This window comes from Meriones unguiculatus, chromosome X (genome assembly GCF_030254825.1).
Source record: "Meriones unguiculatus strain TT.TT164.6M chromosome X, Bangor_MerUng_6.1, whole genome shotgun sequence".
NCBI classification, from domain to species: Eukaryota; Metazoa; Chordata; class Mammalia; order Rodentia; family Muridae; genus Meriones; species Meriones unguiculatus.
The window spans coordinates 75406360-75431133 of NC_083369.1; the positions used below are offsets into that span (position 1 = coordinate 75406360).

Here is a 24774-nt window from a genome sequence, read left to right on the forward strand (position 1 = left end):
ATGCTGCTACCCTTTAATATAGTTTCTCATGCTGTGGTGACCCCCAACCATAAATTTATTTTTTGTTGCCATTTTATAACTGTAATTTTGCTGTTATCATGAATTGTAATGTACATAGCTGATATACAGGGTATCTGTTTTATGACCCACAAAAAGGTTGTGACCCACAAATTGAGAACCACCGCATTAAGGGTAAGCATTGTGGTACTCAGTTACTCTAATTTTTCTAATATACTGCTACTTGTGCTAGAAGAAATAGAAATGAAGACTCAGAGTCAGTTTGAAATGAAAGTAAAACCCTCTTTTTATAACTGTAGTATGTTTATATGATTTTTAAAATGTGGGGATATTATTGATTTTATTTTTAGAAGGCATATAGTTTACATGTAAACACATTCATTTTTGGTGTAGGCTTTTTTATATTACTGCGACTTGAGAAAGCCAAAGAAGGGTTTCTTTTTGTCCTTTCGCTAAGGTACTTGAAACAGTTATGTGTGAAATTATTATACAGAGATGCTAATGGATGCTAATCCAACAAGTTACACATTGAATCTGATGACTAGTTCTATTTTCTTTTCTTTATTTTTCTTTTTTTTAAACATTTTTATGTGATAATTTTAAAAGTGTGGGCTTTACAGTTTTTTTATTTTTTATTAATTACACTTTATTCATTCTGCATCCCCCATAAGCCCCTCCCTCCTCCCCTCCCAATCCCACCCTCCCTCCTCCCTCTGCTTGCATGCCACTCCCCAAGTCCACTAATAGGGGAGGTTCTCCTCTCCTTTCTGATCTTAGTCCATCAGTTCACATCAAAAGTGGCTGCATTGTCCTCTACTATGGCCTGGTAAGGCTGCTCCCCCCCCCAGGGGGAGGTGATCAAAGAGCAGGCCAATCAGATTATGTCAGAGGCAGTCCCTCTTCCCATTATTATGGAACCCATGTTAATATCTTTGTGTATTTCTGAGTGGTATTGAGGATTGAACCCACAGATTTTTGCATACTAGATAAGTGCTCTACTATTGAGATATATCCCAACCCCCCTTTTTTTCAACATTTTTTTTTTAAGACATGGTCTCAGTATATAGCCCTGGATAACCTGGAACTCACTATGTAGACCAGGCTGGCCTTGAATTTAGAGTCCTGCCTACTTTTCCCTTCTGAGTGCTGGGATTAAAGGCACACCCAGCTCATTTTTAAACATTTAACAAACACACACACACACACACAAAAAAAAAAAACCCATGGAAATTGTACATAATAATGGGTGCCATGAAATATTAAAATATGTATATTTTTAAATCATTTTAAACATATTTATGTCTTCAAATATGTCATTTCTTTGTGGTGAAGATTTAATACATCTTTAAAAATTCTTTTAGATTTATTTTATTTTTTCTTTATGAGTATTTTGCACTGCATGCATGCCTGGTGCCCAAAGGAACTGGTGAACCTCTATGTGGGTGCTGAGTATTTTTAAGAACAAGTATTCTTACCCACCCAGCCAACTCTTTAGCCACCATTTAATAGGTCTTAAATCTTTATTCATTTTCTATCAATACAATTTAAGTAATTTCATTTCAGTAAAACATCCTTATTAGAAATTATTGACATATATTGTTCAAACAATTAACATGTAATTGTTTAAAACAGTGTATCAAGACATGGCTTTAACTGAGTCTGAATATCTTAAAGTTCATTCTGTTGTTAATGCTTGGATGCCTGTCATGCACAGTGAACAAATCAAAGCTTTTCTTTGGCTCTGATACTAGCAGTTCCCAACTGAATCTTGCTGGAATGGAAAGGTGGGGCGCTAGTCCTTTCTTCTTTTCTTCTCATCGAGATGCAGCTTGAATCACAGGCCTAGGTTTTGTACTGTGGGAGGCTTCCTGCCTTGGAATAGTCAGAGAATTAAAAATAGATCATGGTATGTTCAGTGAAAGAATGATAGGCAGGTAGGTAGTGGAGGAATTTGAGTTCAAGACATTGTATGTTAATATCTTTGTGTATTTCTGAGTGGGGAAACGACTGCATGAGAGAGAAAGAATGAGACCTATGGTTGATTTTTGACTCTGAAGATAAGCAGATTATTTTACCTGAGTTAGATTATTCAACCTGAGTTAAGCCCAAGACTTCCTCAACTGTAATATAGGGGAATTGACTATACCTATTTCGTAGTTTGTTAGAAGAATTACATTGGAAAATACATAGAAAACACTTAGCAAGTACCTGCTGTATAGAAAGAGCTCAGGAGCTATTGGCAATTGATGGTCGCGGAGCAAGGGAGAGTTGGTTTCCTTCAGGGACATAGGCCCTAAGAAGCCACCCCATGCTCTAGAAAAGGGTCTCACACCCATGCAAATTTAGGCAACACTAAATGGATTCAGTGGAATTTTAAACAAGAAGTTGAAAGAGAGAAGAGGGGAGGTAGGAGAAGAATTGGAAAGGAGAGAATGGGTATGGACTTCATCAAAGCACATCATATGCATGAATGAGTACTAAATACAATCCTTTAAAAGAATTCATTTGGTGCTGCTATTATTTTCATTATCATCATCTTCTTCATCATTAGTATTACTACTACTATCATACTATGTCATGTTATGAGTTCTCATTTTTATTAACCCTGTTCCTTGTAACATGAGCCTCAGGCTGGGGCCCTAGTATCAATGGCCAGCTCACTTAGCACTCCAACTAGAGTCCACAGAGTTTGCCTCCTGGAAGCTCACCCTTTCATGTCCTTTCAGATGGATTAAGCATCTCCAGGACTCATGCTTGCCATAGAAAACCTGGAATGTAGTACACTCTTTGGATTGTGTATCTGGCATAGAAAGGGAACATGAGTGTCCATGTTTTCTTCTATTTAGGTACACAGCAAATATGTACATTCACTAAATGACTCACAGGCTTTTAAATATGCCATTTTTATTTACTTTCAGAGTTTTTTTTTTTGTAAGACATATAGATATATAGAAAGTGATACTATTTCTTTAAAATTTTTATCCACAGCAAGGAGGAGTGTGATCATGCATGTGCTTAGTGTTCACATGTGTGTGCCGTGTGTGTGTGTGTACTTTTGGAGAAGGTTTCTCATATTAAAGTAACTTTATTTACTATTAGTATCAATACCCCCCCTTTTGTTTATTTTTCGAGACAGGGTTTCTCTGTGTAGCCCTGGTTGTCCTGAAACTTACTATGTAGACCAGGCTGGCTCAAACTCACAGAAATCTGACTGCCTCTGCCTCCCAAGTGCTGGGATTAAAGGACTGTGTCACCACCACCAGGCAACAATCACCTTTTTGTGTGAGATAGTGTACCTTTGCTACACAGAAAGGAATTTCTGTTTTCTGAGAGTCTGACAGAAACATTTTTTCCTTGTCTCTTACAAAGGAAAAGGCCAAGGTCATTGAACCCCTGGACTATGAGAATGTTATCACCCAACGAAAAACGCAGATTTACAGTGATCCCCTCAGAGATCTGCTTATGTTCCCCATGGAAGACATATCTGTGAGTACACAGTGTTTTTTAAAAGAATAACCACTTTATTTTCCAAGCCAGTTCCTAGAGAAAGAACATGTTTTTTTTCCTAGATCTCCGTGATTGGGCGTCAGTGCAGAACAGTGCAGTCTACTGTACCAGAAGATGCTGAAAAGAAGGCCCAAAGCTTATTTGTCAAAGAGGTAAGGGGCTCAGTGTCCAGCCAAAGGATATTTGTTTCATTTTTCTTTTCTTTTTATTATTTCTCTGTGTTTTTGCCTGAATGAGTTTAGGTGAACCATGTGTGAGCAGGTGTCCAAATAGTCCAGAAAAAGCCAATGGATCCCCTGAAACTAGTTACAGACAGTTGTAAACCACTTGATATTGGTTCTGGGACCAAAACCTGGGTCCTCTGCAAGAGCAGTACATGCTCTTAACTGCTATACCATCTCTCCAGCCACCTAGCATATGTATTTGGCATTAAAACAAACAAACAAACAAACAAACAAACAAACATTTAAACTGTGAAGTTCAAATTTAGTTTATAAACTAGTGAAGGCACTTTTTACTTTATTATAATGGGAAATAAAACTACTAAACTTAATTAACTTATGTAAGAATTCTGTATGATGTGAGAATAAAACTTAAGTATTTATAAGGAGTGCATAGGATTTGTTGTTGGCATTTTTCTTTTAGATTTGAGTACTTCTTCATGGACTTGAACTCAGAGTTTTCAGAATGACATACTAATTAGGGTTTTGTTGTTGTCAGTTCTCTAGATCAGTAGTTCTCCACCTTTTTAATGCTGTGACCTTTGAATACAGTTTCTCATGTTGTGGTGACCCCCAACTGTAAGATTATTTCATTGCTACTTCATAACTATAATTTTGCTGCTGCTGTGAATCATAATGTAAATATCTGTGTTTTCTGATGGTCTTAAGTTACCACTATGAGAGGATCATTCAACTCTTCCCCCCCCCCACCAAAAAAAAGAGGGAGGGTTGTGATCCAAAGTTTGAGAACCACTGGACTCAGACTTGATCCCCAAGGGACAATGCCCATACCAACATTACTCAACTTATTTTAGAAAGTCTGTGGGTGTTTTACCAGATTTTGGTTGGTTAGTCTGTGATGGGGACTTGCTATGCAGCCTAGGCTGGCTTTAAATTCATGGGTCCTCCTTTCTTAGCCCTCTGGATGCTGAGTGTTACAGGTGTGTGCTGCTATGCTCAGCTCTACCAGACTATAAAAATATTTCTTTGTATTTTTTCCTATGATTTCGATTTTGTTATAGTGTATTAAGACCTACAGCACAGATTGGCATTTGGTGAACTATAAGTATGAAGACTTCTCTGGGGACTTTCGGATGTTGCCATGGTAAGTTTAGATGTCAAGGAAAATAGAATTATTATTATCGTTATCATCATCATTATTGTTATTATTTGGCTTTTGGAAAAATTTTCTGAAACCCTTGTTATAATTTATAATAAGTCAAACTTAAAACAACAGGGTATTTGGCTTCTGAAATATTTTGACTAGTTGAGTATGTTTTCACTTTGGTTTATTGACACCCTTCCCAGTATGTGTGAGCTTACTTACTTTTGTGGATCCATATTGACTACAGAATAATCTTTTGTTCATTCTGGAAAATATAGGGAACCTTTTTCTAGTGGTTTCAGTAAAGAAGTTAGAAGGTATTTAAATCAATTTGGCAACTGCTGATACCCCTTGGGTTCTTGGAGGGGAGAATCTCAGTGAAGTTGAAGGAATGTCATGAGAACACTGATACAATAGTCATGGTTCAAATTGTCCATCTGCTATTTACTAACTGGCTGGGTCTGACTCACCTAATCAACCTGTTTTAACTTTCCCATCTCCACCATTTCGCCACTACATGAGAGCTGGTCTCATCTAGGAAATATGGAAAAAACAAAGTAGAAACAAGACATCTGTGCAGCCACCTATAGCTTTTAAAATCATTTTCCCAGGAAAGAAATTACTAACATTATCAGTCTAGGTTCTTAAAGCAAACAAATGGGAGAGCCAAAAATGACATTGTGTTGCTTTCTGACCCATGAAAAGATAAAGTTCTGCCACTTCTAACAGCCCTGGCCTATGTTCCTTAGCAACTTCTGCTCTTGTTGATACCTACTGGTCTGTTTTAACTTTGCAGTTGACTGCATATGTGGAAGTCCTTATATACAAATAATTCAGGGCTGAAAAGGTAGCTTAGTCAGGAATTTTTGCTTAGCAAAAATCAAACAAGCAAACAGAAGCTCTGCATGTTTACTCAGGAGTAAGGTTTGCATTTGAAAGGAAGATAGTACTTTTCCATCTCTTGTTCTGCATTTTCTTGTTCTCCAAAAAATGAAGTTGAGTTCTCCAGCTCTTGTTTGTTGATGATGTTTGGAGGTTGTGTTCAATGTCTGAAAGAATATTCTTGCATTTTCAGCCAGTCTCTGAGACCAGAAAAGATTCCTAATCATGTGTTTGAGATTGATGAAGACTGCGAGAAAGATGAGGTAAAGCCTGGGCTAGCAGTATGCTTTTCTTTCAGGGTCACATTTGCTGAAAGTGAATTCCTTAAGGAACGATGAAAGATGCAAGAAAAAGTGGTTATGAGTATTTGTGGTCAGCTTTCTAACCAATGAATGGTTTTTAATTTAAAAATAGATTACACTTTAGTAACTACTGAGTGACTTACTGTGTTTTTATCACTGGGCTTACCATTCTATGGTAAGTATTTTAAATATTTATGGAGATTAATGACGTTATATTTAATTAGGAAATAGGAACAGGACTAGTTCTGTGTCTGTTAAATGTTGACTACATATATTGCTTGTTGACTGCTATTTTACTGATGGCTTTTATTCTATTTCAGGATTCATCTTCTTTATGTTCTCAGAAGGGTGGTGTGATAAAACAAGGTTGGTTACATAAAGCAAATGTAAATAGCACCATCACAGTAACCATGAAGGTGGGTAGTAGTTATATTAATTTATCATTTGAAGTATATTGGCATACATAATAAATCTGGGGAAATGTTCATTTTCTAAGGAACCCTCATAAAAATCTTTCATTCAAGTTAACATGTAGAATAATAGGTTTCATTATGGCTTTTTTATACATATGTCTGTTCTCATTTTTCCCCAACCAAAAACCTTTTAATGAAAGACTCTTAACAGATGCATATTTTTAAAGCTCCAACCTCAGAACAAATTTAGAAATGTCAACTTTTTAAAGATATGTAATGAGGTTCTTATTGTCTGAATAAGGAAACTTAAGAAAGTTGTCAGTTGAATGAAGAAAATAGGTTTATAAAAACAGGCATCAGAGATTCCTATGTGAAAATGGATTTAATGAATGAATTTGACGCTTATTAAATCTTAGTGATCGTGCGGAAATATATTGATATCTAAGATGAGAGTTCCATGTGTCCCATAGCTTCAATCTTGTGTTAGAAACATAACACATTAACTCCTATGTAAAACAGTGCCTTAGGGTGGTAAGACCCTAGTTAGAAAACGGAGTAGTGTGACCAGATAGTGAAGTTGTGTGGAAGACAAAACCAACAACACTGAAAGGGAATGAGTACCATTCAGAGCCTTCAGTGTGTTGGGCATGAGTTTGGCTTTTGTATGGGAGGCAGTGAAAAGCCATTAAAATCCAGAGGAAGAGCAACCAAGCTTCTTGAATATTCTCAGGAGAGAAACAAATTCTTCCATGATACTTAATATAACTGTTTTTTTCAGATATTCGATATAAGATCATGTGGTTTACTGAGGATGACTCATAGTTCCATTAAGTATGGAAGGACATTCTAGCTTTCAAATAGTCTGAAAGCAGAAACCATGGATGTCTACCTAAGGAAGACTCAAATTCTATCTTAATTTAATATTTTGCCTGCTGCTTTCCCTTTGGTAACAATGTCTTGTTCTCCCTTTCATTTTCAAGTTCCTAAGATAATGAAACTAAGTTGTAGGATGTTTCCTGTGTATTTATTACATCAGAACATGGCATTTTTTTTTCACATGTGAAGTAATAAGAGAATATGTTTACTGGGGGCTTAATGTATTTTAAGCAACATACCAAATTTATTTTGCATCTCATTTTTATATTCTGAATTGAATCTGCATAGTAGCCCTATGAAATAGGCACTATTATTATTGCTATTATTAGTTTACAGATGCAGTAAAATAGGCACAGAGAAGCCTGATGGCTAAATAGAGCTCCCTCACTGGGGATATGGCTTAGTGGGTAACGTGTTTGCTATGCAAACATGGGGCCAGAGTTTAGATTCCTATTACCCACATAAACAAAAATCTGGATAATGTTACATTCATCTGTAATCACAACCTTTGGGATGCTGAGACAGGTAGATCAAAGGGGCTTGTAGATCAGCAAGTTAAATGAAACTGTGAGCTTCAGTTTTACTGAAAGACTGTCTCAGAAAATGAGGTGGTAAATGATAAAGGAAGACATTCAGTGTTGACCTCTAGCCTCTGTGAAAGCATACAGAGCTCCAAGTTTTCAGAAGTAGGATTTGAGCCTATTCTCTTGGCCAGTACACTGTCATGCTCGTTATCTGAGTGCCATAATACATGTCCTGTCAGAATCATCAGGTTGAGAAGCAAATGTGTGGAGGTTATAACTCTGTGTACATTATCAGAAAATGGTTCTAAGGCTTTACACCTTTTAAAAGATACATAATGTATCTTTTTGTGGATTACAATGTAAACTTTCAATACATGTATATTGCATAATAAACAATGAATAGATCAGTGTAATTGGCATATGCACTAGCCTAAATATTAATCACCATTGTATGAATGTGTATGTGTGTGTGTATATGTGTGTGTTGGGAACATTTCAAATAATCTTTACCAGCTCTTTTGAAATATATGATTAATGGTTGCCAGGTCTATTCTACTGAGCTATAGAAAGTATTTCCCTCATCTGACTGTGTACCCTTGTGTGTTATAGATTAGACTGTATTCCTCATATAATATTTGCAAAATGTTAAATTGTTTTATCTGTACCCTAGGTTTAGCACAGCGCTAAGAAAATATGCTATATGGAAATCTGGATTCATAAGACATTAGTTAGAAATTAAGACTTACTAAGCAATTTGTCATAAGACTTTTAAATTATTTTTCAAATCCATTGAATTACAATTTGCTTTACTGACAAGTTTTTAACTTCTCAAGAAAACTTTATTTTAGGTAAAAACAACAACAACAAAAATAAAAACCCTCCATTTGCCAATTGCCTGTAAAAATGTTCATGGTTTATATCTTCTTTTATAATTTTTAAAATACACATTGATGTGGTAGCAAGACTAATGAGTCCCTAGAGATGTCCGTGTCTAATCCCTGGAACCTGTAAATGTTTGCTTACATTACAAAAGGGAATTCAATCTGCTAGTAAGCTAATAGGGAGACCATTTTGAATTTTCCAGGCAGGCCCAGAATAAGAAAAAAGCTGACATGTGGAAGTGGAGAAGGGAGGGAGGCAGGAAAGGAGAGTTGGAGGAAAAGATGTGACCAGAAGCAGACTCATAGAGAGATGGTATGTGGCTACCTTTGAAAATGGAGAAAGGAGTCACAATCCCAAAGAAGATGGGCATCATCTTGAAGGTCAAAAAAAAAAAAAAAAAAAAAAAAAAAAAAAAAGCAAGGGAGTAGAAAGAGATCCCTCTCCTACATTGGTTTTAGTTTAGTGAGACCAGTCAGACTTGTAACCTACAGAACTCCAATGTAGTATAATCTATGTTGTTTTAAGCGACCAAGTTTGGAGTAATTTATTATAGTACTAGGAAGCAGATACAGTCAGCCAAGATTGAGTGTTCAGCTTGGCTGTTATCTTCCTCTGAGGCTGAAAACTCCCACACTTACAGGGGCCAGGAAGGAGCCATAAATTCACAGAGTGGATGATAGATCTGAGGTAACCTGGTGACCACATGGGCTAGGTGAAGAGGCCAGCTGCTCCTTTTCGCCAGCTAGCCACTGCCTTGTCCAGTTGAGCTGGGTTCTTTGCTTTGTCTCTTTTTATTCCCAGCTGCTTATATTTCACATCTCTTTCTACTCTCACTTATCTTTCTCTTCTCTCTCTCTTCTCTGCTCTCTCTCTGTCTCCCCCTCCCTCCCTTCCTCCTTCCACACCATTTCTTTTCCTTCCTCTCTTCTTCCCTCCTGTCTTCCATCCCTCTCTCCTCTTGCTGTGGAATACAATTTTCTTCTAATTTTTTTTAAATTTAGTTTTGTTAATTACACTTTACTCACTTTGTATCCCCCCCCGTAAGCCCCTCCCTCCTCCCCTCCCTATCCCACCCTCCCTCCCCCTTCTTCACACATGCCCCTCCCCAAGTCCACTGATAGGGGAGGTCCTCTTCTCCTTGCCAGTACCATGAAGTTTTTATTAATGTTGCTCTATATTACAGTTTAAGATCAGGTATGGAGATACCTCCAGAAGATATTTTATTGTAGAGGATTGTTTTAGCAATTCTGGGTTTCTTGTTATTCCATATGAAGTTGAGAATTTTTCTTTCCAGGTCTGTAAAGAATTGTGTTGGTAATTTGTTGGGAATTGCATTGAATCTGTAGATTGCTTTTGGTAAGATGGCCATTTTTAGTATGTTAATCCTGCCAAGCCATGAGCATGGGAGGTCTTTCCATCTTCTGATATCTCCTTCTAATTCTTTCTTTAGAGACATGAATTTTTTTTCATACAAGTCTTTGACTTGCTTGGTTAGGGTTACACCAAGGTACTTTATGTCATTTGTGGCTATTGTGAAGGGTGTTGTTTCCCTAATTTCTTTCTCAGCCCTTCTGTCTTTTGTATACAGGAGGGCTACTGATTTTATTTTTGAGTTAATTTTGTATCCGGCCACTTTGCTGAAGGTGTTTATCAGCTGTAGGAGTTCCCTGGTAGAGTTTTTGGGGTCACTCATGTATACTATCATATCATCTGCAAATAGTGATAATTTGACTTCTTCCTTTCCAATTTGTATCCACTTGATCTCCTTCAACTGTCTTATTGTTCTAACAGGGACTTCCAGAACTATGTTGAAGAGATATGTAGAGAGTGGGCAGCCTTGTCTTGTTCCTGATTTCAGTGGGAATGATTTAAGTTTCCCTCCATTCAGTTTGATGTTGGCTATAGGCTTGCTGAATATCACCTTTACTATGTTTAGATATGTGCCTTGTATCCCTGATCTCTCCAATTCTTTGAACATGAATGGATGTTGGATTTTGTCAAATGCTTTTTCAGCATCTAGGGAGATTATCATGTGCTTTTTTTTTTCTTTCAGTTTGTTAATATGGTGGATCACATTGATGGATTTCCATATATTGAACCACCCTTACATTCCTGGGATGAAACCTACTTGGTCATAGTGGATGATAACTTTGATATGTTCTTGTATTCGGTTTGCAAGTATTTTGTTGAGTATTTTTGCATCAATGTTCATAAGGGAGATTGGCCTGAAATTCTCTTTCTTTGTTGGGTCTTTGTGAGGCTTAGGTACCAAGGTGACTGTGGCTTCATAGAATGAGTTTGGTAATGTTCCTTCTGTTTCTATTTTGTGGAATAGTTTGAAAAGAATTGGAGTTAGCTCTTCTTTGAAGGTCCGGTAGAATTCTGCGCTGAAACCATCTGGTCCTGGGCTTTTTTTGGATGGGAGACTTTCGATGACTGCTTCTATTTCCTTGGGGGATATAGGATTATTTAATTTATTTAACTCATCCTGATTCAGCTTTGGTAAGTCAAATCGATCAAGAAAATTTTCCATTTCATTTAGATTTTCAAATTTTGTGGCATATAGACTTTTGAAGTAAGTCCTAATGATTGTTTGGATTTCCTCAGTGTCTGTAGATGTCCCCCTTTTCAATTCTGATTTTGTTGATTTGGATGGTGTCTCTCTGCCTTTTAGTTTGCTTGGCTAAGGGTTTGTCTATCTTGTTGATTTTCTCAAAGAACCAGCTCTTGGTTTCATTGATTCTTTGGATTATTTTATTTGTTTCTAATTGATTGATTTCAGCCCTGAATTTGATTATTTCCAGCTGTCTAGTCCTTTTTGGTGTGTCTGCTTCTTCTTTTTCTAGCATTTCTAAGTGAGCCATTAGGGTGCTTGAATGAGCTGTCTCGAATTTCTATTCGAAGGCACTTAGTGCTATGAACTTTTCTCTTAGCACTGCTTTCATTGTGCCCCACAAGTTTGGGTATGTTGTGTCTTCATTTTCATTGAGTTCTAAGAAGACTTTAATTTCTTTCTTTACTTCTTCCCTGACCCAGCTGTCATTTAGTAGCAAGTTGTTCAGTTTCCATGTGTGCGTAGGCTTTTTGCTATTTCTGTTGTTGTTGAGGTCCAGCATTATTCCATGGTGATCAGACAGGTACAAGGGATTATTTCAATCTTCTTGTATCTGTTGAGGTTCACTTTGCGACCAAATATGTGGTGTATTTTGGAGAAGGTCCCATAAGTTGCTGAGAAGAAGGTAAATTCTTTTGTGTTTGGGTGTAAGGTTCTGTAAATGTCTGTTAGGTCCATATGATTCATGACCTCTGTTAGAGACATTGTTTCTTTGTTTAATTTCTGTTTGTTGAACTGTCCTTTGTTGAGAGTGGGGTGTTGAAGTCTCCCACTATTAATGTGTAGGGATCTATGTGTGGTTTAAGTTTTATCAATGTTTCTTTCACAAATGTGGGTGCCCTTGTATTTGGGGCATTGTGATGTCTTCCTGGTGGAATTTTCCCTTGATGAGTATGGAGTGTCCTTCCCCATTTCTTTTGATTTTGATTAATCTATTTTATCAGATATTAGAATGGCTACTCCTGCTTGCTTCTTGGGTCCATTTGCTTGGAATGCCGTCTTCCAACCCTTTACCCTCAGGTAATGTCTATCTTTGTGACTTAGGTGTGTTTCTTGTATGTAACAGATCGCTGGCTTTTGTTTACACATCCATTCTGTTAGTTTTTGTCTTTTTATTGGAGAGTTGAGTCCATTGATGTTGAGAGAGATTAATGACCAGTGGCTGTTAGATCCTTTGATTTTGATGTTGGCTGTGGTCATAAGGTTGTGTGCTTGGTTGCTTTTTGTTTTACTGTAGTGAGGTTAATTATTTCCTATGTTTTCTTGAAAGTAGCTAGTTTTCTTGGGTTGTATTTTCCCTTCTAGTGTCTTCTGTAACACTGGATTTGTGTGTCAGTATTGTTGAAATTTGTTTTTGTCATTGAATATCTTGTTTTCTCCGTCTATGAGGACTGAGAGTTTTGCAGGGTATAGTAGCCTGGGCTGACAGCTGTGTTCTCTTAATGTCTGCATGATATCTGTTCAGGCCCTTCTGGCTTTCATAGTTTCTGTTGAGAAGTCAGGTGTGATTCTAATGGGTTTGCCGTTATATGTTACTTGGCCTTTTTCTCTTGCAGCTTTTAGTACTTTTTCTTTGTTCTGTATACTTACTGTTTTGATTATTATGTAGTGGGAGGATTTTCTTTTCTGGTCTAATTTATTGGGTTTTCTGTGAGCCTCTTGTATTCTTATTGGCCTCTCCTGTAAGTTGGGGAAATTTTCTTCAATGATTTTGTTGAAAATGTTTTCTGGGCCTTGGAGCAGGGAATCTTCTTTTTCCTCTATTCCTATTATTCTCAGGTTTTGTGTTTTTATGTCATCTTGAATTTCTTGGACAGTCTGTGTCAGGAATTTTTTAGATTTAACATTTTCTTTGACAGATACATCTATTTCTTCCATTGTATCTTCCACACCTGAGATTCTTTCTTCCATCTCTTGTAGTCTATTGTTTATGCTAACCTCTGTAGTTCCTGTTTTCTTCCCTAAGTTCTTTCTCTCCACAATTTCCTCCATTTGTGTTTTCTTTAATTTTTCCAATTCTATCTTCAGATCTTGAGCTGTTTTGTTGACTGTATTTTCACCTGTCTGACTGTATTTTCCTGCTTTTCCTTCAATTCCTGCAGCTGTTTATTTGAGTAGTCCTCTTTTACTTTTATTTCTTTCAGTGATTTAAGCATTTCCTCTCTAAAGGCCACAAACTGTTTGGCTGCAACTTCCTATATTTCTTTACAGATGGCCATAATCTGTTTGTTTTTATCTTCCTGTATTTTTTTATGGATGGCCATAATCTGTTTGAGTTTATCTTCCTCTAGGTCTTTACGCATTTTATTTGTTTCCTCTCTTATGCTCTTCAAGAGCATCTTCTTGAATTTCAATTATGCTGGGGAGTCTAGGGCTACTTGCCCCTGGATAACTGGGTTCTGGAGATGCTATATTGCTCTGTATTTTGTTGGTTGAGCTTTTACGGTGGCCTCTACCCATGTTAGGCTATCTTATGTGTTTGGAGTTAGTTTCTGGTGCTTCCTGGAATCCTGTGGTGGAGAGTATCCCCTTGGCAGGAAGATGGTTTCTCCTGAAGGAAGCCTTCTCAGCTTTTTGGGTATAGTCACTGGATGGCCAGTGTTTTTCAGGAGTTGCTGCTGCTCCCTCAGGCATAGAGATCTGAGTGGTAATTTTGGTCGTGGTCCTTGTTATTCCAGAGGGCTCTCCTCTCACCCGGAGAACTCCTGAAGACAGCTACCGTGCTTCTGGGTTTCTTGCTGTAAATTTAGTGATCTGCTGCTGAAATCTGTATGTCCCGTGGTTTGGTCAGTTTTGTTAGGGATAACTAGTTGACCTTTGGAGCCGTATCTGGGGGTTGATCTCAGGTATTCCAGGCTTTTATAGGTCTGAGGTTGGGGCTGTGAGCCCCAGTACCCAAGCAGTAATCTGTGGTTGGTGGGTACCACTCTCCTGGTAACAGCAGGCTATCTGGCACACAGCAGGTCCCTGGGTTGGGCCAGTCTGCGGACCCTTTGCCAGGGATATACTGGGTGGTCTAAGTCAGTCCCCTTTGCTTCATTCCCTGTGAGGATTTCTCCCGACAGTGACTCCCAGTCTCTGGTACTCTGGGGCGCACAGGCGGTTGGAGCCCAGTTCAGTGATGGCGGCTTGTACCCACCGGTCTGCGAGACTTTTTCCAGGGAAAGACTGGGTGACCCAAGTCAGTACCATTTCCTTCCTTCCCCGTGGGTTTTTCTAGGGACTGGGACTCCCAGTCTCTGGTGTTTTTTATGCCCACCAATCAGCCTGGGAAGATGATCAGGACAGGCAGGCGTGTGGCTCTGGTCTGGCGACCTAGTGCTTGTGGGACCCGGGATCTCTTCCAGGTTCTGGGTGGGTGACCTAAGCGTGGACCTGACTGATTCCCACAGTCGCTGTTGTTTTAGGGCCCAGAGTTCAGTCTCTTGGTCGCTGTACGGAAAATGTTGTCCTGCTCATCAGACTCAGTGTTCTCCTGGTGCCGCCATCTTGTCCTGCCCCTATTTTTTTTTTTTTTTGAGATAAGGTCTCACATGTCCCAAGCTAGGCTCAGACTTGCTATATAGCTGAGCATGGACTTGAATTTCTGGTTCTTCTGCCTCCACCTCCAGATGGAAACCAGGGATTCATGTATGCTAGGTATATACTCTACTAAATGAGTTGGACCCCCAAATGAGTTGCACCCCTAGCCTGTTGTCTTAAAACTTCTATAGAACAGTAGATAGGAGAAGCAAAAAGAAAAGTAACCAAATTGGTCATATGAGGCTACATAGCTTTTATCAAAATTGTTTTGTAAAATAAGGACCATGGTGAGGGTTGAGAGTTATTTTTGGTTTTAGGGTTCATTTGTCCCTACCCTTGTCCACTATGGATTGGAGATCACTATTTGTAATATTGCAAGTTACACTTATGTCCCATGTTCTCTGCTTTCACTTCTGAAGCCAAAGCACTACTATTGTATTTGGAAATCTGCCAAAACTAGAACGAGCATGAGAGGAAGTATCAGCCAGAACTTTCTGAGAGATTTTGCCAAAGTTTCTCTATTCTATATAGGCTAATGTGTTTTTTATTATTGTCCCATTCATGGGCTAGTTGCACCTTGAGTGTTTACTCTTGCATTTTTACTCTTGCTTGTTCACTGTGAACAGAGGGGCTATGAATGTATATAATATAAGCAAAGGGCTGGAAATGGTAGTGGTCTTGTAGTTGCTAAAGCAAGGGTCCAGTTCTGTGAAGCAAAGCATAATGAGGGCATTGACCTTGCAAACTTAGGTGCCCTGTCACAGGGTGGGGACTTTAGGGGCTCTGTCACAGGGTGGGGAGAAGCTTTTCAGAAGTCTGCATTGGTTCAGGCTTAATGAGAAGTTAAGTACCCACGGGTCAGGAAAGCAGCCATCCCAACACGTGTAGACAGTGGGGGAAGAGGTTTAGCTAAAACCAAAGAATGACAGAATAAGAGGTATGCTGGAAGGAAATTTCTGTTTGTTTCTAGTATGTGAATCTTCCAAATAAAGACTACTAATTAATTTCATAAGTAAATGAGAAGGTGAGTAATTTTCCTCTACTTGAGGCAGGTGCAGCCAGAGTTCTCTGTCTGATGGGACCTTCTGCACCGATGAAAAGCAATGGAAGCTTTAGCAACCTGCATCACAGTGCCTGGGCTCACAGAACTGAGCCCCAGAGATCTTTTCTTATCAGCAAATTCATGTTTTGAGAGTTGTTGTTAATTCCCAGTAGCCAAAAAGCTGTTGCAGAAGGGCCTAGGTACTAATCATGACTCACTGGCAAATAACAGCCCATAGAAGCCAATTTTCTTTCTGTGTATATTATCTGAATCTCTGTAATGGACTATACTTGACATCAGCTTGCATATCCCCTTGTGTCTGGCAATTGTACTTCTTCATGCATGTTACGTATACAAAAGGTTTTTTTTAATTGATTTTAAAACATACAAGCAAAATATTCTGAGTTAAAAAAATTTTACTTCAGTAGCTGGGCCTGGTGGCACAGGCATGTAATCCCAGTGCTTGTAAGATGGTGGCAGGTGGATAGAGTTCAAGGCTAGACTGGATATATATATGAATTATGTCTCAGACACCCAAACCTGGAGTGCTATGTAGAAGCAGTTCCTGAAGATGTTTGAAATTACTCACAGTAACTTGAGCTCTTTTTTTTAAATAAACAACTCTGAGTCTTCTAGACCTTTAAGCTGTCATGAATAATATATTCAAAGAACAAGGAAAGGAAAAGCTAGAATTATGAGTGAAAATGGAAAAGAATCAGAAGTTGCCCAGCATAGTCCATTTGATTTACAAAAGGAATCAGAAGACTCAATTTATACAATTATTTGAGAAGACAACCATGCAGTCTTACACAATATCAACAACACAGCCAATGCTGTGGACTATTTTCAAGAAATTAAACCTCCTGTGGTGACTGCCACAGCATTCAAGTTGATATAGATGGAACCTACAGAAAAGAAGGGCACATGGACTACGCTGAGTTCTTGATGCAGGAATAAAAATATTTTCCCCAGTGCATTGCACCCTCCCCCCAATTAGCCCAGAACAGTTAAGTTATAGTCATTACTATTTACTGCAGTTGTCATTATCTTTCCCAACGTGCTTTTTGGATAACCTCATTATCCATCAACAAAGTGTCACTGAGACACCCAGGTGGTGGGAGAGCTGCTAATGATGTATCTAGCTAGACAGGGTTACTCTACAGAGTCACTGTGCCCAAGCATTCCATCTCCCTGAAGGGGTACTGGCCTTATGCAGCTCCTGCAGAGGCAAAGGCATTGATTGTTGCCTGGACACAGTAACTTTTTTTTTTAAATCTAGCACTTTTAAATTGCCTGTTGTTAGCAGTCATGTTAAGACAGGACAAGCTTTATTACAATAAGCAATTTCCCCAATTTGTGCTTCTAATTAGTGAGAAACCACTCCACTATTCCAATTCCATACATTCTTGGCTGACCCTTGGAACACCCACTTTTGTGTATCTTTTTGGAATAAGACTTGAGAGAAGCTGAAGGTAATTGTAGAGAATACATAATCGCTTAGTCAGGGATTGTAGTCCTGAGAGGAGCCCGTTTAGTTGCACTCTTCTTTCCTAAGTAGCTGCTAGAAACATCTGCTTTCTTTTAGCTTGTTCCCTATCACTGAGAAAAATTAATGTGGACTAGATGGGTATGCTATCAGGCATGACCTTCCCTGGTATTTAGAATTATCTTTCCTAAGGAATATAATGATATATGGAATAAGGACAAAATTTGATCTTGAGGGTGTTTTTTTTTTTTGTTTTGTTTTGTTTTGTTTTTTGTTTTTTTGTTTAAAAGGGTTGTGCATTCTTGGCTGACCCTTGGGACACCCACCTTTGTGCATCTTTTTGGCTCAGTTTGATCACATTCCTCAGGCATTCTACTCCCCATTCTCAGCAATTAAATGTTGAAGTGCCTTGGTGTGTTATTGGGGTTGCAAGTTCAGCTGCCTGACATATGACTCACTTCTGGTGCCCTTTCTTTCTTTCTTTTTTCCACAAAAGGGAGCCATTTGTAATACATCTAGAGACTAGAAATCCTTATGACTCCTTGACTGTTGAAGGAGAATTCTCTTTTTGGTAGAGGAAGAACAGCAAATCAAAAGAGAATTTCATCTAAGAAAACTTGTACAATATGAAAGTAATTATTGGGAGTTCAAGGTCACTGTGTATTAGAAAAAGAGGATGATAAGATCTATTATTTTTATTTGTTGCTCCATTTGTATGTACCAATCTACTAGACTGCATCTTACAGTAAACAAAATGGATTAATACTTGTTTATCATAGGCAGTGGGTTTCTCACTAATTTGTTTTTTTTTCCCCTTTATCGAGTGACTACTGCTCAAAATTCATTTATTAGGTGCTTTCTATATATCAGACCCTCCTAGGAATCCTAAAATTTATCATTAATTATACAAGTAGAGGGTATTAGTATTCTGGAAGGTATGGGGAAGTATCACATGTGGTCCTTAGGGCTTATGACTTTTTTTGATATGTGAGACAAATAATAAAAAGCAATTATTTATTTGATGGTTGTTCAGATACCAACTCCATGAGCATGGGATCTGAGATGGCTAGGCCTTATAGTATAGGAAGGGAGTTCCAGGGGCAAATGAGTGTGGATGTAGTATATAGAGAGCACATGCAAATGTGGTAGCCATGCTAGATTAAGTTGATTGGTTCCCAGTATCCTTACGAGCTTCAGTTTCTCTTTCGTGACGTGGAGATGAAGATAGTGGTAACCTCACAAAGTTGTTTATGAGGATTAACTGATAGGAGCAAAGCACTTAGTCAGAGACAATAAGGCAGAAAGCACACTAGTTGTTATTTATATTATAAATATAAATAATCGAGGATGACAAGAGGCCAGTAACTGACACATAAGCCTGATTATGCAAGAAAAGGGATGCCATCAAAACTTTAAGCAAGAAAAAAAGTTGAGTATGCAGGCTCTTGCCTATAGCCCAGTACTTGCGAGATTGGAGCACAAATATCACCTTGAGATTGAGGCTAGTCTGGGCTGTAGAGTGAGACCCTGTCTCAAAAAAAAAAAAAAAGTCATGGAGAAGAAGGAAGAAGGAGAGGAGGAGAAAATGAATGAGGAGGAAGAAACAGGAGGGAAAGACGGAAAGAAGTTTAGCAAGGCCATCTTTGTTGAAAGTGTGAGAAAATAATGGATTGTAGCTATCCTCTTTTATGGTTTGCTTAAAATTCATTTTAAAAATCTCCAGAGCTCAACTGTGATAGAAATAGTCAAGAAAAAAGAAAAATTACTCTTTAGCCAGTTTCTCATAGTGTAGAATTATGAAATCTATTCAAATGTGATAGGTGTCTAAGATGATATGGAGAGAGGTGCGTTGCCAACCTTCTGAAAGGGGTTCTCCAGAAAGACAAATTTCTTGACAGTAAATATAATGAAATATAAATCAGTTTTCTTATAAAGTCTTGGGGATTCTTCCCTACTGTTCCTTCCATCGTTGCTTAGAACAGTTCTGTGACTCAGCATGGCTCTTACTCCCCTGTCTTCCTTGCAGACCAGAGTTTCACAATGCAGTGCCAGGCTGGTCTTGAACTTGTAGTCTTCCCACCTCTGTCTCACAACTGCTAGGATCCTGCTTTCTCCTTTTCAATGCTAGCCCTTCTATTCTGTCTAGTTTAACATATCAGTTAAGTAGATCCTCCTGCTTCATTTTGATGTTGCTATTGCCCCTCCTACTCTGTTTCTTATCCTTCAGAGCTTTTTTTCCTTAGGATTTCTGGTTCATATAATGTAGAGGATGTATTCACACTCTAGATGACATACATAGGTAAACACCCTTGTGGTTTGTTATAAAAGATGAAAAAGGTTTTCCTAATTGGAAGACAGGGTAGTAGGCACTCCATCTTTCTTGTTTGTTTCCATCTTTGATTTGGATCCTAAGTTATTGAGACATATGTTCCTTTCAAGTGCTCTTTTAGGCAAATGGTCTCTCTGATTTGTGAACTACCTACAGTGTCACTGTGAGGTGTAATTGCTGTGGAACAGGAAGTGATTTCCTATAATTTTATATCCCTTTGCTAATCTTGGAAGTGGTAGCTGCTGCAGTATGTCTTTGCCTGGTGAGACAGATGTATGTGAAGGTATTTGTGTAGACTGTAATTTGACTCTAGGCCACAAATGTTTTGCTCTGTTTTTCCTTCTCTGGCCTCTGGGCTCTGCAAGCAAATTCTATCTGCATCACTAAATCTATATACTTTGAGTTTTAGATTTAGTCACAATTAAAATTCGATTTGGGTTGCAAGTTTTTTTTTTTTTTAATAATGTTAATTTGGCTAGAAGATATATTCTGATTTTTTTCATGTAATATTGCCATAACTTTTAAAAAGTTATGTATGTACAAAGTTTCAATGCTCAGCAAATTATTCATTGAAAATAAACTCAGTATGTAATGGTAGGTTTTCTGGTTTCATCATTTTATTAAGAAATGTGATCCATTGCATGTGCCATCCTGCCTGGCTATAGTAGTCATTTCTGTTTATCTTTTTTCTTGTACATTGATATAGATTTATTTTTATAAACATAACTGTGGGTTAATTATATTATATACATTATGTTATATGTATAGTATAATAATTATAATATAATTATATTAAATATGTATTCACATAAAGAAATACTTGAGTACCTCTCATCTGAAAAATCCCAAATTCACTGATTTCAGATTTTTGGGTTAATGATGTAATCAATGCCTGTCTTTCTGTTTCTGGATTACCTCACATAGGATGATATTTTCTAGTTCCATCCATTTGCATGCAAATTTCATGATTTCCTTGTTTTTAATAGTCGAGTAGTATTCCATTATATAGATGTATCCTAGTATTTTGTATCCATTCCTCCACTGAGGGACATCTGGGTTGTTTCCCGGTTCTGGATATTACAAATAAAGCTGCTATGAACATAGCTGAGCAAATGTCCTTTTGAATGGTGGAGCATCTTTTGGGTTATATACCCAGGAATGGTTGAGCTGGATCTTGAGGTAGTGCTATCCCCAATTTTCTGAGAAAGCACAATAAATATTATTATATGATATTTATATTATATAAATATAAATAAATATTTCCAAAGTGGTTTTACAAGTTGCCTGCTCTTTGATCACTCACCCTTGGTGATGCAGCCTTGTCAGGCCAAGGAGGAAGAGGATACAGGCAGTCCTGATGAGACTTAACAAGCTATGGGCAGATAGCAATGTGGAGAACTCCCCCTTTCAGTGGACTAGGAGAAGGGGATAGGTGGGAAGAGGTAGGGCAGGTTGGAGTAGGGGAAGTTGAGGGAGGAGGCTTCAATAGGAATATATAATGAATAAATTGTGAAAAACATTAAAAATGGAAAAAAAAGATGTAATTAAAACTACTCCTCCAGCTCCAAGCACTTCAGTTAAAGGCCACTCAGCTTGCATATAAATGTATGAAAGACATAAATGCACATACAAGCATACTTTCTGTATTTCTTGGGCTCAGTAAAGTAACATTTACTCGAGGCACTAAAAAACAAGCTGTTTTCTGCTTGTCTCTCTTCTGTTGATACTGTATAGCTCATATGTCTACTACCTAAAATAGAAGCTGCAGCAATTATCAGTCTGACTTGGGAAGGGATACCTCATACTGGGTTGTTTTGGTATTCATTCACAAATAGATTGCGCTTAAACACGTCCAAAATGTCTGTAAGCATTATTATTATTTTATTGCTTTTTTTTCTAAAATGAAATAGCCCATAGGACATCCGTATAATTTTGCTTGTTCATGCTATGGAGAAATAAATAGTTGGTATTTCAAGATGCTTTGCCAGAGTAAATGGAGATGGTATGGAGACACAGGTAGTTGGTGTTTCAAGATACTTTGCTTTGAGTAGTTGGCAGGAAGGATCAGGTCAAATAATGCTCTTTTCATGATCAAAGTCCTTTAAATATCAGATTACAGGATCACATTGGAGCATCAGATGGGTGATTGCAAATGGCAAGCTTAAATCTTAAACCAGCCTTTGTGAGTAAGACGTTTTACATAGGCGTGTGTTTCCTCAATAATTACTTGGAATCTGTTTTTCTGTCTCTGTTAACATTCTCATTCTGGAGTGGTTTTATACACACAATCCTGGGGAATTATGGCTGGAGCAAGTTTTACTTTCACTATGACAAATGCTTGACACAGCCTGTAGTTTCTGATCTACTGCAAAAAAGCATACAAACATTAAAGCATTCTTAATCCTGTTTGTTCACTTTATTCATTGTGCTCTATGGGAGTGTTTTGAGGGAGAAATAAAGGGACAACAAAGGAATTTAGGTAGTCTTGTTCGTTTTCCTCATTCTTGTGGGCTTTGCTGTGTGTTATAGCAAAAGACTACTCCCATCTCTGATCACTTGGCACAGTCCCCTTGGGCTTATTGATTCAAACTTCAGCACTGAGGACATCTAACAACTGGTGAGGCAACTTCTGATTCTCTTTGCCTCCCTGGGAGGAAGCCATTAAGAGGGGTTTTCAAGAGCAAGAGCCCTGGTCCACTGTAACTGTCATATGATATAAAGGTGATGTAAATGTGATGCCTTTTTATACTTGGATTTGTCGTGATAAAACAAAAGAAGAAAAGATACAACTGTGCCTTGCAATTAGGTGGAAAAGGATGCTGGGTAAAAGAGGCCAGTGATTCAGATGTAAATGTGCCTTTTTACATTTTAAAGTGTTAAATACTCACCATTCTCTATATATTTGATTATCTGAGGGTAAATTGTATGAATTCATACTATCTTTAAATAAATAAGGAATAAAGTTAAACAATTATTTTTATTTATGTATTTATTTCGTGGTGTGTATGTGCTTGAGTGTATATGTATGGGTATATGCTTGCCACAGTACGTGCGTGGAGGTCAGAGGACAACTTTCAGGAGTTGGTTCTCTCCTTCCACCATGTGAGTCCTGGCTATCAAACTCAGGTCAAAAAGCTTGGTGTCAACTGCCTTAACCTGCTGAGCCCTCTCACCAGCCCCCAGAGTTGATTCTTAACAGTATCTGGGGATTGTCTGACTATTGTTCAGATATGGTAGCTGGCAAGACATTTAAGGTTTTAGTTCAAATAAACAGCCTTACTGCTATGACTATATTTTTCAAGTGGATCTTTGTTGCATTTCTCATTTTAGGTATTCAAGAGACGGTATTTTTACTTGACTCAACTTCCTGATGGTTCATATATTCTCAATTCTTATAAAGATGAGAAAAATTCCAAAGAATCTAAAGGTTGCATCTACTTGGATGCCTGTATTGATGTTGTTCAGGTAAGGCTGTTGCATAATCATTCTTTGTCTTTCTCCAAGCAGGTTGTTGATTAACTAATAAAAACCTAAGCATTCTTTTACTTTTGGTTGGGGGTATCTCCACTCCCCAAACACCTATATTAGAAATCTGTAAATCTTCTCAGTATACCACTCTCATTCAGTGCTGGTATTTAAAGGTCTATCAATTCCATTTGAGTCTGATTTCTGAAGTGCTTCTTGATTCATACTTTGTTTTAATTTTCCTTGAGTTTTCTCTGGGTACCCTTGTATGCTGTCTGCCCTAGAATTCTGCCCTTTTTTTTGTTTTAAGATTTCCTTTATTAACGTTATTTTTTTTATTATGTGTACTTGTGCATGCCGTGCCGTTGTATATACATGCATACAGGTGCCTATGTAGGCTAGAAGAGGGCATTTGACTTACAGGCATGTATGCTCTGCCTAAGGTAGGTGCTGAGAACTGGTCTCAGGTACTCTACAGAAACAGTGTCTACTCCTAAACACTAAGCCATCTCTCTGTCCCCAACTCTAGCCTTCCTACCTCCTAATTTGCTGTTTTACTTGAGTCCATCTTACTGAGACATAGAATGGACCCTTCACTTCTCTGTTCAAAATGTTTGGATCCTATCTCACAGAGGAAAATATAAAGCTCTAATCATGCAATTCAAGGCCCATGATGATTTGCCCTGAGCTTATTGTCTAGTTTCATTTCTTTACATCCCTGTATAAATCCGTGTTCTGATCACAACAAGCTGTGTATTCTGGGGAGTTAAGACACATTTGTGGCTTCCTTGTTTCTTACTTAATTTTCTGATACTGGGAACTGAACCCAGGGTTTTGTGCATGCTAGGCAATATCCTTATCCAATGTTTTATTTCAACACAAAGCTTTGTTAAAGTACCTTATATTCTAAAGCTCAGTTTCAGTTCCATTTCAGCCTTGAAGGGCTTTCTGTTTCCTTCTTCACCCTCATGTCCTCCAGTGGAATCCAGCTTCATGTCCCTGGGTTTCCCTTTGGCTGTTTCCTTTATTGAAATCCCACTTTAAATTGTGTTTTGTTACTTTTGGGGGTTGGGTTACAGTAGACCTCATCTCACTCATTCCTGTATCTCCTATAATAATTAATAAGGCTGTGAACACCTTAATAAGGGAATAAGGGAGTTAACAAATGCTTATTAATTTTGATTCCAGGAGCTATAGACAAAGGTGAGGTGGGAAAGAGAAGGAGGAGAAGGTATTTCAATAGTAAGTCAAATTGACCAGGAGAAGAAGTCTTATTTGGTGCTATGGCACTGCAATTCAAATAGGAGTCTTGAGCTGATTAAGAGACAGTGGTAATTAGTTCCATAACTTCAATTTATCCAAGTGATTATTTACAAAACTTTAATGTCAGATTAATAAAATCCAAGTACTCTACAAATAAGATTGCCATAAGATTTGAACGAAAAAAAAAAAAAAAAAAACCTGTGACTGGGTAAATTCCATATGCTTTTTATTTGGTTTTGTTTTGCGTGCACAGTGTTGAGGCTGAAACTTCAGTTCTTGGTACACCCAGCAAGTGCTCACCGTGTGAGCATGAGCCCCAGCAC

General features: G+C 38.0%; 1 protein-coding gene across 4 annotated transcripts in view; it reads left to right on the forward strand.

Moving 5' to 3' along the window:
- Dock11 (dedicator of cytokinesis 11) overlaps positions 1 to 24774 on the forward strand; it is a 198944-nt gene that overhangs the window by 49777 nt on the left and 124393 nt on the right. For all 4 annotated transcript variants that reach the window (XM_060375411.1, XM_060375407.1, XM_060375408.1 and 1 more), the window contains exons 2-7: positions 3388 to 3504; positions 3588 to 3677; positions 4769 to 4851; positions 5927 to 5996; positions 6356 to 6451; positions 23054 to 23188. In XM_060375411.1, the coding sequence (XP_060231394.1) occupies positions 3388 to 3504; positions 3588 to 3677; positions 4769 to 4851; positions 5927 to 5996; positions 6356 to 6451; positions 23054 to 23188 (591 nt within the window). The remainder of the gene's footprint in view (positions 1 to 3387; positions 3505 to 3587; positions 3678 to 4768; positions 4852 to 5926; positions 5997 to 6355; positions 6452 to 23053; positions 23189 to 24774) is intronic.